The sequence below is a fragment of the Folsomia candida genome, unplaced genomic scaffold (genome assembly GCF_002217175.1).
Source record: "Folsomia candida strain VU population unplaced genomic scaffold, ASM221717v1 Fcan01_Sc003, whole genome shotgun sequence".
NCBI classification, from domain to species: Eukaryota; Metazoa; Arthropoda; class Collembola; order Entomobryomorpha; family Isotomidae; genus Folsomia; species Folsomia candida.
In genome coordinates, this window is record NW_019091195.1 from 7512009 (window position 1) to 7527210 (window position 15202).

Consider the following 15202-nt stretch of genomic DNA (forward strand, 5'->3'; position numbering starts at 1 on the left):
TTTAAAAGTAATGATATGCGCGATCATGAAAACCTGTGGATGTTAATTCACGTTTTCTCTAAACCGCCTATTTGTTAACCAGCCATTAACACAATTTAACATTTAATGCTATATGGATACATATTCTATACTATGCACTTTAGTGTACTTCCCCATAGTCTTTTCTTTAGGCACTCATTCATTTTGAAGAGGAAAGAATTTTGTTGTAAAAACAGAAATCTGACATTGATTAAAGTGAGGAATATATCAATTGAATGAGCATTCATTGAGGGAGCATTCTGCAATGAGCCGTTTGTCTACTGCTGTACGAGGTTAATTAATGGTTGCATTCATCCTTTGAATGCAAACCAATTAGACTGACAAACAAATTCTGAGACAAATATTCATTTGACTTCGCAATTTCGAAAACAGAGACCCGTTATTCAAATTTATTACTACTCGTGTTTGACGTAAACGCCATGAAGACGACTACACACACGGAAGACGAAACATGCCACGTCTCGTCAATTTTGTATAGACTTTTAAATGTACACGTCGTCGTCGTCGGCCGGTCGAAAACCAATGATTTTGATTCATCTCTTTCTTTTACACAAAGGTCTTCCCATGTTGTTCACCCCACTTCTTGTCATGCCGTACATGGTGTAATAATGTCGAACATTAGCAGGCTATTGAGTTTCATTGTTGGTTGGTGGTGAATATGCATTGGTTTTCTTGTATCGTCTAACCAAACTGCTGTATGGAGTGAAAAGCCTTTTCAAATTGAAATATTCATCTGGCACAAAAGCCGTGGGGAAGTTTACCATATCGGTTTCATTGCTGAGTCGGTGCCATGGTCGGTGGTCTTATCGCATACACTTTGAAGGCAATTGAGCATCCTTTCGGTGAATACAAATAGCTCTCGCTCGAACAACTCATAAAAGCTTGACTTCATTTTGCAAAAGAAAAAGTCTGCCATCAATACAATCAGTTCAAAACAAATTTGGTTGACTGTTGGTTGCACCCATCACATGACACCTCTCCTCTCACCCAGTCCGTCCAAATAGGAAACTTTGGTGAAACTGCCAATGAAATCGTGAATACTAAAACTCCATCTCACTTAAAGGGCCCAGTTAAATCAATCCGAACGGCATATGCACATACATACACGACCTACTAGCAAACTGGGCGTCGTTCACCAACATCATGGGTGTACGGAAATAAATAGTTGACTTTCGGAATTGGAAAGAATGAGTGTAAAAGTCACATTTCTTCTTTAGTTAAAGAAATATTTAGCTTTTATGCAATGCATAATGATAATAATGCGACCTTTTATTCGTATTCAAAGCGGGGCTCTTGATGAGCAGAGGGACGACGGAATATGTATGAAGGGACGAGAAGACCTCCCTGCTCACTCAAAGTGCCGATCTCATTCTTCCCCCTATTTTGGGGGTTGTAATTGTTGTTGACATTTGAGGTTTCGTTTGACCTCCGAGGCGTTTCGTAACAATGCAGAACATCAATTATTGCGAAGAATTAGAATTACTAATAAGATGCATTAAATTATTTTAAGAATAATTCATGGATTCTGTTCTGAGGACATTTATTAGCATTAAATTAATATACAGATGATGACAAAAACATTAACTTTTTGCATTTTAAGTATTTAAAATCTGATCAGTCACATATTTTACTTTCTGCTTTTGCGGCACGCGCAATACTTTATTGTGTTTTACAAATACGCAAAATTCCAGAGATCTGAATGAGGAAGTGGTTTATTATGCATTCAAAACGTCTAAACAGTCACCCGACGAGAGAAAAGGATCTATATATCAGCCTTTATGTCATCACTATGACCAGTTTTGCCCGTGTGGTGGTCAGCTTTACCTCTGATTTACAAAGTGGACAAACAAAATGGTTTCGACAACAAATAAAAGTGCTGACAAGCGGCAACTTTACATCCAATACTCCAGTTTCTTCTTCCACCATTTCTTCAAGCCATAAACATGAATCAAGTGATGAAATGCGATGTTTGGTCAGATATGCGACAAAATTAAAATTGATTTCTTACATACTTTGTAATGTATCACCAAATGACTACCTCGAAATTATTACACTGGTTCGTACACAAGAAACATGCCAATCCTCAGGATGCTCATGATTCAAGTTCCATTCGCTAGAAATACTGATGCGTCATGTTAATGAAATCCAATGACCATGACCAGAATAACCTCTGCTTAATTCATTCCAAGTTCCTGGACTCGCATGCAAATAATAGCATAATGCATAATTGTGCAAGTATGCATCATCGCATGGTCTCTATCCACCATCGTTCGCAAATATTGCACATCTGTAAATCCCTAGGACAGTGAGAAAATAGAACTCCGTAGAAATACATACTTTATACAAAGTATGCACATTGACTTTTATCTATTCACTGTTGCAACTTCAATTTTTGACCAGGCAAGCATTAGAAAATGTGTGCTAATAAACTTGTGATTATCATTGTTGTAATTTTAATGTGCGGGAGCTGTCTTGATGGTACGAATGCTTTGAGCTTGTTTGGAAGATTTTGGAATTCATCCACAACTACGACAAAGACAACGATGGCGACTACAAATTTTCCATCGACTACAAGATGTAAATTTATATAATTAAATTTATCTGAAATATTGATTGAAGAAGTATTTTTATTATGTATTTATCAAGCACCCCCAACATCCACTTCTGGGGGAAGCTGTTGGTGGACTAATTGTGGAAAGAATTGCATCCCAGGTGCTTTGGTGCACGACTATAGTCAGTGCAATCCAGGAATCTACAAGTTCAAATGCTGCTCATCTTGAGACTGTGCACACCGTTAATAAACATGATTAATTTCAATATTTTGTACACAAACTTATGAGTAGCACATTAAATTGTACATCAAATCTGTCTTATTCAAATCACACAAAAATGTCTGTCATATTATACATGTCGATATGTATGTGTACATATGTATCCTCTAGCTCATTTGCATTAGAACATGTTTTAGTGACTACATTGAATTTTTTAACTCATGTAAGTGAATGGTGGTGCGATTGATTAGATTCGAAGAATGGGATTGTTGGTCGAAATCCACAATGTCATTTTGTAACAATTCGAGTAGTGTGGCATTATTGCACAGTTTACGTCCTAATAATATCAAAGAAATGGACAGTCGAATGAAAAGGCTTAAAGGCCCCCCAAGAGTGTCTTCTACTATTGAATGTTGTCGAATTATTTCAGACAGCCGACACGCTCTATTTTGACTTTTATTTCTTAAATGTTAGGTCCACCACATACATCAGTATTTTAAACTGGTAAAATATCCTTTAGCAATTTAGAAATCGAATGCCAGCTTGAATCATATTCAACTCAGATTTTCTTAGGATTACAGAGAGTAAAATTAGTGATATTGAGAAAATTCGGATCAAATGATTCATAAATCGGATGAGAACTTTAAGCTGTTTTTGAGCCATTGGTGAGGGGAATATTTCCCATAAAAATAATCTGGCACAACAGAGTCAAAGAAATAGGGAGGTGTTTTTATAATTCTCAATTTTCAATATGATTACGCAACATTTAACATTGCATATGTAGGAACAATTGTGTAGTTTGTGGGGTTCGGTGTTTTGTTGGTGGCTGTGGCGGTATGTCTTACATGAGACCTCCAACAGAGGATTCATACACACACAATGGGACCACTTGCAAACAGCCCAAATTTTAAGGATCTTTCCTTTGTCGTTCATCAGACGATCATGGGCCCACCTAAGACCTCGCCGTTTCTCAGCCCTGCTTGCATTCACACACAAGAGAAATATTCCATTCTCCGAAGAATGCCAGCCAAACCAACATTCTCAGCATTCATTTAAACTCTTTAACACCTCATACTTCATTCCGTCATCAGAATGTGTGATGTGAAACGATGATATTTATCACCTTCAGCTCAGCTAAATGTGGACCAGTAATTTATGACCGTCACTGCTATTCTGGGAATGATGAATTTTGGTCATCTCTCATTTTTCTGGGTTCCGGGTTTTACATTTCCATATACAGGCCTTCCTACGATTTAAAAACACAGGAGTAAAGGTACACGGGCACAAATAAGCATGTTCAGGTCACATGTATCCAAAGGTTTTTATGTATGTGGTACATACTCATTAATTAATTGGGTTATTAAATAGTGACGCAAATTCACACTAGCATGATGCACACATTACAATTAAATTTCCTGCCAATAAAATTTATCATTACATAAAGAGAAATTATTCCTTACTTGTTTAAAGGGACTAGAATGGGGTTCATATAAACACGTTGACTACATAAAATCTTAATGCTGTCATTAGATCAAGGAACAACCAACACCTGTCATCCCATGATCAACTCAGGTGTTCCTCAATCATGGTTGGTTGAAATAGAATTACTGTTCATCGAGATAAGCAATAATAGAAACCACACATGTGTCTGGATACATGCACACAGGCGTGCTCAATACGTAGATCGGGCTTATGCATGTGTAAATAAAGTCTTTATTAGAACTGATAGATTAAATGATGTCCCTGGGGCTTACACGTTCAGCGATAGCATCTCTCGGAAATATGTAATGAAGTGAGAAAAAATGATAAAATCGCAAGTGAGCATCATTTTCCACATACGTTCGTGTGAGAGGAGAAAGGTAACAAGTTGTTTTGGTGTTTAGGGTAAATTTTACAATGTAAATCTTTACGCTTGAGTTATTAAGTATTTGTGAGATTAGTTTCCCTTTCTGAGCATGTATGTAGATGTTTCTTCTTCGTAATCCTTTTGAATTTAAATTCATGTAAAGTTTAAGTGGACGGGATTATATTCTCGTCTTTTGAGCACCGGCAAACGAAGAAGTAGCTCTCCTTCTCTTGGAAAGATTTACCTGTCTGCCGTCCCGTCTACCTGTTCTGACATAACGGATAACTACTTGTTTACACAATTAAGTAGTAAATGGACACAAAAAATCCAGATCGTGTTTCTTTTTTAACACGGGACGTTGGATAGTTTCTCTTCGACATGAATTTTAGATATTTTACATTTTCCTGTTAAAAAGTCAAACTTTTATCGATAATTAATTGCTGGAAATTATATGTTTGTATTGTTATATAGCAGATTAAAAACGATTGCAAATAGTTATGACCGAAAAATGAATGCTAGAGGTCTGGAGATTGCTGCTGCAAGTTCATATATGCGTTAAATAAGTATGTGCGTGTTTATGCACGTATTTACGAGTTGTGCTCCTCGTCGTAAGGGTAGAAAATGTGCGAGTGAGGGAAATGAAAATGAATTTGGACCCCTGGTCAGGCCACCCTTCACTCATCTTATTTAGATCCAGAGGTAAAAAACGTCGGCAATTCTTTGAGGTCAGTCAAAGGCTGACTGTGATATAGCGCGTTGTGGTGTTAGATGGGTCACATTGGGTCAACTTTTGCACTCCAGGGGCTCAACATACCTACATCATTCCAACTCGGAACTCCTCTTATTACTGCAAACAACACGTTAAACCAATTCCTTTATCAATGGTAGTCACTAGTCAGTAAAACGTGGTGTACGTACGTACATATATAAATACATAAGCATATGCAACAGACACTGAATAACATGCGGTATTATACCCTGAAAATCAAGTAAGTATGAAATTCGTGCACAATCAGAATCGAGAAATCGATAAACGTACGCTTCTTCAGAAACTGTACAAAACATAAACAGTTTAGCTTAAATTCCTTTGGTGTTGTAAAAACATCGTTTTTATTTCAATCCTCAGGGTAAATCTGTAAACGATCGTTCTACACACTTACATAATTGTAATTGCAAAGTCGCAAACTCTTGTTGGACGAGTGGATATGTGGACGAATGGTTAATTCCATGTGTACCATCAGGTTGACAAGAATTGCTTAGTTAGCAAAACCCGAAAGTTAAATGACGTCCCGTCGCTCGTCGTTTTGTTAAGTGTCAAGCGTAAATTGCTTTCTGTGTTTGACAGGAAATGAAATCAGCGTGGAGTATATTATGATTATTATAGCTTTGCTGATTTAACTCCCATGTATTCATCGAGCAACACCGCTGCTTATGTAATTGGAGAATGCAGTATGAGCAATAGAGGCAAGAAAACAATTTATAGAGAAACACTTGCATACATGCGTTTAAACATTTTTCTCCATTGTTGCAAATTACATTGAAAAATTGAAAATAATACGACAATTGTACTCTTCAAGGGTCAGAAATATGTACCTCTTGACTCGAGGAATCCTTTGAGAATATCGTTCTCAAGACTGTATTGTGTACTAATAAAAACGAAGGCTGTGTGTGTCGAGAGGGGCAAGTTATTGAATTTACAGAATAATTCCAATCACCTGTGCTCTCTCCCTTGGGATCCTTTGAATGAGTTTCTTGGTCATCAAATCAAGCTTATTTTGCACCTGCAATATTTTTGCCATCCACCCTACGCTTGAAAATAATTTTAGTTATCGTGCTTGTGCTTCATGCAAACCGAATAAAATTTTATTACCCAGCCAAAAGTCAGATTTGTTGACGATCTGACGATATTGTCTTGAAGAATGCAAGCATCGTTGTTGAGCAAGCACTTGAAATGACATTCAGCTTGTGAAGCATGCAAAGCTAATTACGGAGAACTTTATTTTACGCACGAATATATTCATGTGGAGTGCATAAAAAAGGCAGTAAAAAGTGGAAGGTCCCGTCAGACACTTTGGCTCCACGAACTCAAGGCTCAAGCAGTCCGACGAATATGATGCTTTTCAGGAAGTACATTTTCTGTAGCCGTACTTATTTACAAATGCATCCATCAAGCTAAATAGAATATTTATACACGTTACAATTATTAGAATCTTCTGTGATTAACCTTAAATTCGTATTTTTGACAAAAAATACTCAGTAGTTATAAAATTAGTTAATTACAGATATTTAAATCAAACATAACTCTGGAAAAGTCAAAACGCTAGAAAACTAACGACCAACACAAAATACTAAAAAAATACTCAATTCCCCAATCAGTTATTTCTCCTTATCAAACAATAGGTAATCGTGGATCACACACTCGTCTACATGCAAAAGCGGTGGAACAACCAACAGCAGTTTTTTCGCCCCTCATAAAAGATAATCTATTATAAATAGCGGATAGAACAGCATGAAATCATAGGTGGATCCAGAAATTCGGGGTGGTTCGTTCGTTCGTCTAATTTATGAGTTTTGGAGAAAGGGAATAGCAGGGCCACTGGGCTTTCATTTGCTGATGATGATTCGCAAGGAATAAATAAATTGATGTGATGTCGTGGTCATTCATACTAACGAACCAACTAAAATCTCAGTAGCTGAAATTTATTCTATTGACAAGCTGAACCCGAGTTACAGGCTGAGCGTAGCTAATTATTAGCTTTGCGAACAATATGAAGCAGAAGCTGAAATCTGGGAGCCTTGTTTGTTGGCCTTAAAGTACTCACTATCAAATTCCCAGCTAAATAAGGACCTTTGGTTGGGCTGCATGTAGATACATATGCATGTTCGAAGCCATCCCCCCATTCATTCCTCAGATTTAGAGTCTAACCAATCCCTGGCTCTCCGACTGCCTGGTGGTGTGGTGTCTACTCGAATAAATATGAATAAAAATCAGCTATAAGCAAATGGCACAGGGTACCCCGACCCTTGGCCTGCCTGGTGATGTAGCTGAGACAGAACTAGGAAAATTTCGGCATGACGGTCACGGTTCCAATTTTCGAAACTTTTTTCGGCCATTGTCCCAGATTTGTCTAATTGTGAGCTTTGCAGATGTCGTCGCGAGCCCTTGGTCGCATGCATATGACGATGAGTGCGATGGTCTTTTGAGACCAGTAGAAAAATCAGGGTTGACTTGGCTCGTTCCCCACAGACAGCCGTGACTAAGTTCACAAATAGAACTTTCATGAATTACCGATCATTTGGATGGAAAGTGAACCCAAGTGAAAACTGGATTTCTCATCCATCTCTTTTAAACATTTCTGTAAATGCTGACGATATTCTATCAATGCTACCAACACTAAATACTCCTCTCTCAATGCATCCGTTTTTTAAATCTCATGCAAACAATAACAAATACGTATCAGACGGCAGCAATAGCTTATGCATGTTACGTAAGGTTTTAAGGCATGGCTTATTTTGTTACATAACTTTCTTGTGCAAAAATCCGGATTGAATATATGCATAGTATAAATATATGGCATTTATGTATGTCCGTACGTATATACATACTTATCATGTTGAGGGAAGAAGGAAATCGGAACAGCAAACTGCAGTAATCTTGACAATAAATCAAGCATAATGTGAAATGATGCTTCTGCTTTCAATAAAAAAAGTCAGTAGTGATCTGGACAATGATTCACATCTCTCATTGCCGTGTCTACAATTTAAATCTAAATCCTTTCAATACACCGTATCAAATCATGTTTCACCTAAGTCGAGCCTTTTTACAATCCCCTGCGTGCCTTCCATTTTAGAGTCAACTAGGCGTTTTCTGTACAATTGGTAGGTATGTATGTATGCAAAAGTGGAGACATAACTGGTCTGGTTAGATATACCTGAATCATCTCACTCTCAAGAAATCATACCACGATTTCATTAATTAAAATTCATTAGTTTTAAGCGATTTTAGCTGCTTGCGAGATGCATACGAGACGAATGTTGATTTACGGACCACCAAGAGAAAAGTCGTCAAGGTGTGGCGAAGGTGTGTAGCGAGATCAAGAAGGGTGCTTATTGTCAACTATGAAAAATCTGACACAATCAGGGAGACGAAATCCCTGGTTGAAATAATCCCGTGAAATTGATGCAGATGTTCCACTACTCGCCTTGAGTCGGATTGGAGCCATAGAAAAACCACTAATTTACTGTTGAGTGTAGAGAATTTTGCGTAAACTTGTTAATTTGGTGATACTGTTGTTCAATGCTCCTCACTTGACTTCACGGTGAAATTGTTACTTGGTAATAACGAAACTGTGTCTGAATGGTCCATTAGCAATTTTCGCCATGACTTTCACGACTATTTTCTCTGATTTGTCAATTAACTTACTTAAAATTAAGAGTAAACATGACAATCATGAATGAAGGCATAAGAAGAAGTACCCATACATTCTACATCCTTGACTATAATTAATGTATACATTTATTGCAGCTAAGTACGTAGCATGATGATCACTCGAAATAATCAAAATTAATAATTTCTTTCGTATTTACGAAATGCCATATATATTTCTGTGATAGCATTGCAGGTTGCAGGCTGCACAGTGTCCGTGTTTAAATAACAAATTGCTGGTTGTAAAAAAATCAGCCACTGCTAATCATTACTTTATTAAGAGGAATGCAAACTTATGCGATTTATGATAGCTGCATTAAGATTAATCCACCAAACATAGGGCTGCATGACGCACATCGTTTCTGCGACCAGGCATACAGGATGAGTTGCTAGAAAATTAAATACTCATTTTCCACTAACCAATACGAACTTGATCACAGTATTTACCACACATTAATACATATACATGTATACGCAGAAGTAAGCAAATTAGCAATACAGAGAAAATGCTGTGAGATACCGACATACATAGCTTGCATGAAGCTGTAAAGATTATCCATAGGCTTATTCGTTCATTGAGGTTACTTGGTCCAACTCTTCAACAGCCAAATACGCAAATACACTTATTTAGTCCATCAACTTCATTTAGAAATGGCTAAACTCCAGTGTCTTTTATTGTCTTTTGCGGCATTTTGTCTAATATTAAACATGGGGACAGCTTGTCGACCAACAAACGCCAACAATCCTGTTTGCGGGAATAATGGACAGACTTACATGAACATGGGGCACCTGTTGTGTGCAAATTGGAGCAATCCAGGTGAATATACTTAAATAATTAGCTAAACAGCGTTGTTGAAAATTTCCAAACATGCTTATTTCATTTTTTTAGAGTTGAATATCAAGGTTTGTCACACAGGAGAATGTGATGGTAAAACACCTTGTACGGAAGCGGATAAAAACTAAAACCATTTTCGTGATTCATTCAACGTTTAAAAATTGTTTAAAAAATGTATAAAAATAAGCGATAATTTTATCATTATAATTTTATCATTCATTGAATTTTAATGTGTGACATAAAGACAACTTGAATTTCTACATTGCTTGGTTGTATAATGTTCAATTATTTAAGCTAAAAATGACATGCTAGTCAGCACGGATCAAATTAGGTAAAATTTGTGAAGCTGGTAAAAAGCATCGCATGCACAGCGACAGCAATTCGGAGCAAGTATGTATGTTTTTCTGGCGTGTAGGAATAGTAAGAATTTGAGACAGGTTATACAGGACGTTTTGCGTCATTCGCTTTATGTTAATTCTACTAAACCGAGTATGATGTACTTTTCAGAGAATAATCAAGTGCTACTTAATTCTTCTCATGGTCAAATGATAAATAATAATCTATGGCGTGGTATAGTAAATCTACTCCTATGCTAATGCTATGTGTGTCTAGATAAAATATACGTATGTACATATTTATGTAGGTTGTCACAAGTTCTACGGTTGCGAAGAGAGTCGTGTGATAATAGACAAACCACACAGCAAACTTCGAAAATTTCCTCACCATGAACAAAATTTATTATTTCATTTTCGTTTTTACTGTACTATCGCAATTGAGTTTAGTAACACCATGCAAGCCAACTGGTACATTGGACCCTGTTTGTGGCACAAATGGGCAAACTTACCGAAATTCTGGACATTTATTTTGTGCAAATTGGAGCAATCCTGGTAATTTCCAAAAATCTGTAAAAGTCCTCATATTTACAAACAATTTTGCATGAAGGTTGTTAATTTCTGTTTGAGTAGATTTGAAAATCGAAATCTGCCACAAAGGAGAGTGCAGCGAAGGTGGAAACATTCCTTGTACATCAAATACAAAAAAGAGCGATTAGATAATGCCAGCCAATCCAAAGACCGTTGAATAATATTTTATTCTAAATTTGCACTTATCTAAATAAATGTTTGATTCAATAAATAAAATACAACCATCAACAAACATATAAAATAAGCTAATTTGATAATGTAAATGCATTGTCTATTTTATATTCAGTACTGGGGAGCTATTTAGGTTCAGCTAGTTACCCACTCTATTATTAAATACTTAAAATGCAGGCTTAGACGACACCCCAAAATTCCTTGACAAATTGGGAACCAACTTCGCCAATTACCGTGCACGCTGCTTGAATGTTGCTAAATAGAAAAAATCATTTTTAATTATTTATACTTCCAAACCTAAATAAAAATTTGGACTTTCAAACCAACCTGGAAACAATTTGTGGCATGATCGATGCATCGATGACTCGAAGTCTTTCAGTTCCTATAACATTCAATCTGCCATCAACCACGGCGTTCGGGTCATCCGACCTTCCCATGGAACATGTAGAAGTGGGGTGATAGACGCTCAGAGTGTAATGGCGAAGGTAACACTCCCAATACGTGTCAGAATTGAACTCTTCATCTTTACAACTTGGGAACGAAACATTAGACAGTTTGGCACCGATTTCTTGAAATGTTTTCGTATTCTCCACCAAATTTAATATATTACGGATGCCTATTTATAAACAGAAGTTGCAAGGTGTAAATTTTAAAAGTTGCACTTCTACATACTTATTTGGTAAATATGTATGCCTGTAATTTCATATTGTTACCGTTTACTGTTAAAGCCACATCATGCGGGTCGTGGTAGTAATTTGGGTCTATTAAGGGATTGGCTTTTGGATCTGCACTGGCTAGCTGGATCTGTCCCCTAGATTTAGGACGACTGACGATCGACATGATGTGGAACGAATCTTTGCCAAACACTGGTTGGTAGAATTCTTGCGCAATTTCTTTCTTTAAATTGTAAATTCTGGTCAACGTTTCCACTGCATCTTTGTCCTTGGGGATGGCGAGCAGAATCAGTTGAGTGTCCGGCCACGTGATTCCCCCCTCTAATTTAGAAAAATTCGAAGCAATGAAGCCTGATGCCATCACGCCTGCTTGCGTGAGGGGCCCTGCTCCACTTCCAAGATATTGCAACAGATCTCCAGGACTTGAATCTCGTCCCGGCAAGTAGGTTAAATGGTGTCCCTGTACTTCATTTATTGTAAAAGGACCCACAAGACCAATTACATGATCTTGTAGATTTTCACCAACGCCAGGAGAATTCACGCGTACTTTGATCTGTCGCCCATTTAAAAAATGTATTACAATATATAATTACGAATAACGAAATGCCGGCAAGTTCATAAATGTTGCATAAAATTGTCCATCTTACTCCATGAGACACAAGTTGTTCTTCATTCCCCACTCCGGACAGCATTAATATTTTCGGAGATCCTACAGTGCCAGCACTTAGAATTACTTCTTTATTTGCTGTAGCCATATAGAGCACCCCATTGCGTTCGTATTCCACCCCATAAGCCAAGTTGTTTGACCCCTTGAATAGCACCTTAAATGATAATGACACTTGTCACATGACGGTATTACTAACTTTATCATTGTTTCAATCAAAAGAAGATCGGATCCATTGTAGATTTATATAGTTGAAAGTTTAAACTGTGTAGATTTTTGTGATAGCACAACAATAAAGAAATCAACGTCAATAGTGTCAGTTTAATAAGAAGGGAATCAATATTCGAGTCAAGTAAATTAATAAATATGTAAACTGCGAGTTACTTGTTGTGCATAATTACTTTAGTGGCTGTGGAGTATTTTCTAATCGTGAGTCGATCTCCTCGAATGTTCCTAATTGGTTGAATGAACGCATTGTATGCACCCCAGCGATGACCCCTCCGCTGATTGTAAATGTGTTCATTAAAACCTGTGTGCAAGAAATGAGATTTAGTTAGACTGCTCTACATTCATAAGAAATGTTCAGATTATTAAAAGTCTGGTTTTGACATGAGCAGGAAGACTTCATTACAAAGGACTTTGTTTAAAATTAGTCCCATTGTTGAAATTGGAATAAGTGACTTTACAGCAATGCGGCATAAATGCAGACACGGTTGAGGAAAAAATTTTATAAAGAAAATGCTGAGTCAGTTTAATAACAAATAAGTTGACCCTGTAAACTAATTGCAAGTACAAATGCGTATCAATGTACATATTATATTCACCTTCTTGGTAAGGTGCATTTTGATCTATAATTGGATAGCCTAGCTCTTCTGCGGCCCGCACAAAGTATTTTGCAAGTGGGCTAAATGTCGCCGGCGAGAGCGTCACTTCTCCATCAAATCCATGAAAATTTGCTAACGAGAATTAAATAATTAATCAATACCAAGATTAACTTGGTATTTCATGAGTGGTAGCAAGAACAAAATTCTTCTAATTACAATCTCCTGTGCCGGTAAATGTTTCAGATTTTTTAAAGTATGGAAGAATCTCATCATAGGACCAACGTTCTTCTCCAGTAAGATGTGCCCAATTGTCGTAGTCAAAAGGGTGGCCTAAAAATAATTGCCAAAAACGTCTCAAAAATAGAAGTTTAATTTCAAAAAGATAAATAATTTACCTCTCAACCAAACCATAAAATTCAGATTGCTTGTGCCACCCAAGGATTTTCCACGTGGCCAATAACTTTTCTGATCAAGGGTTCATAAAATGGTTAATCAATTTTTTTGGTATTAGTGGAGTCTGTGGAATGGTGAATAATTACCTGATCATAAAGTGAGAAACATGAATACTTCTGAGGAACTGTGAAATAATTCCAGTCCAACCTAGGGTTCCCTAACATTAGTGGAGCCACCAATGGCACGTTTTGCAGCGGAGACGGTTCACCTCCAGCCTCAATTAGAAGTACACGAAATTTCTCACTTAGACGATTGGCAACTACTGAACCAGTAGATCCTGCCCCCACTAATTTTTTGTATACAAAAATATGTTCGATTGAAGTTTAATAATCATGGTACCAAAGTTGGTAAATGCACCACACTTACTTACCGACAATGAAATCATAGGACTCCTCACTTCTGGAAAAGCTCATTCGATCTGCAACTTCATCCAATCTTGAATATTCGGTTACAAAAAAAGGCAGAAGGTTCATTCCGCTTGACAATAGAAGCCCCATGAAAGCCATAGTCACTGGATTTGGCGAAGTCAAAAATGTTATTGCCATCTTGATAACGCACAGTCGTGACACACTTTACAATTTTCACTTTAGAAATAAAATTCACGAATACAGGTTCCAAATAGTTTTGATAAATGTCTTGAGAAAGTACATTCTGTGAAACTTTCGCGATTTGAAATGTTGTGTGTTCTATGTGTTTTTTTCTTCGTGTTGACACTGACAGAGCCGGTGGCGAACGAAGAGTCAATCGCTAGTTACATGCTGTACTGAACTTGCAAAAAAGTTAAATATCTATGTAGATATCAAGCGATATGACAGACAATATTGCATATTATGTGTTGATATTAATATGCTAACCTATTTTCCTATTATTATAACACTCTGTTAGGTTAAGAAATGCGACTCATATTTTTTTTGCATATCATTCCATCTCAGTGACTGAGTTAATAAAATTGTTCCCCTCGTTGAGTATTCAAGCCAATACTTGGCAAGCAGCTTATTTGTTCCCAACAGGTTGCAGCTATTTACAAAGAAAATAAGGCAACATCCGCAACAATGACTCGCAATAGGCACAATGAAGTGCGTGATATTTCGAATTCATAAGGGGTAACAAAATAAGTATGTATCTAGTCAATGTGAACTTTGTCATGTGAAAGATGCGATTGTGAGCAACATTATAAGTGAGCACAACTAGAAGAAGTGTGTCAGTTGTAGTTCAAACTTTACCCATTCATAAAAATTAAGATGATAATTTTGGGCAGCAGATGATTTCTGCTTATGCTGAGGAACTATTAGGCAATGATGATTGGCATATAAATGTTACATGCTGCATGAAATTTTACATTTTTCATAGCGAAAAAATTTAGGTAAGTAAATACAGATAGACTCAAGAAGAAGAATGCATTATTTCCGGAGTAGGCTATCCACTTATTATATGTAAGTCCTCCACAAAAACTTGTAAATTATGCCTTTTTGCACGTACATTCAGCATAATCTCAATAAAAGGAAGATTCTGACTTGCGTTCGTGAAAGAGTGTTAATATTAGTAGGACGATATATGTATGTACAAATGTGTATCA

General features: G+C 36.9%; 1 protein-coding gene and 2 long non-coding RNA genes across 3 annotated transcripts; 2 read left to right on the forward strand and 1 right to left on the reverse strand.

Moving 5' to 3' along the window:
• The first annotated feature begins 2282 nt into the window (after positions 1-2282).
• On the forward strand, positions 2283-2929 carry LOC110847549. The gene is made up of 2 exons (XR_002547658.2): positions 2283-2616; positions 2686-2929. It is a non-coding gene; the product is annotated as an uncharacterized LOC110847549 (long non-coding RNA).
• Positions 2930-9543: 6614 nt separating this feature from the next.
• LOC110846609 lies at positions 9544-11068 on the forward strand. Its single transcript, XR_002547594.2, has 3 exons — positions 9544-9899; positions 9972-10804; positions 10883-11068. It is a non-coding gene; the product is annotated as an uncharacterized LOC110846609 (long non-coding RNA).
• LOC110846909 (glucose dehydrogenase [FAD, quinone]) lies at positions 10970-14499 on the reverse strand. Its single transcript, XM_022093745.2, has 10 exons — positions 13997-14499; positions 13713-13912; positions 13569-13638; positions 13390-13503; positions 13174-13305; positions 12751-12878; positions 12333-12506; positions 11725-12238; positions 11339-11627; positions 10970-11266 (listed from the first exon to the last, which is right to left on the reverse strand). The coding sequence occupies exons 1-10, from the start codon at positions 14169-14171 to the stop codon at positions 11191-11193; spliced, it is 1872 nt and encodes a 623-aa protein (XP_021949437.1). The 5' UTR covers positions 14172-14499; the 3' UTR covers positions 10970-11190.
• Positions 14500-15202: the final 703 nt, after the last annotated feature.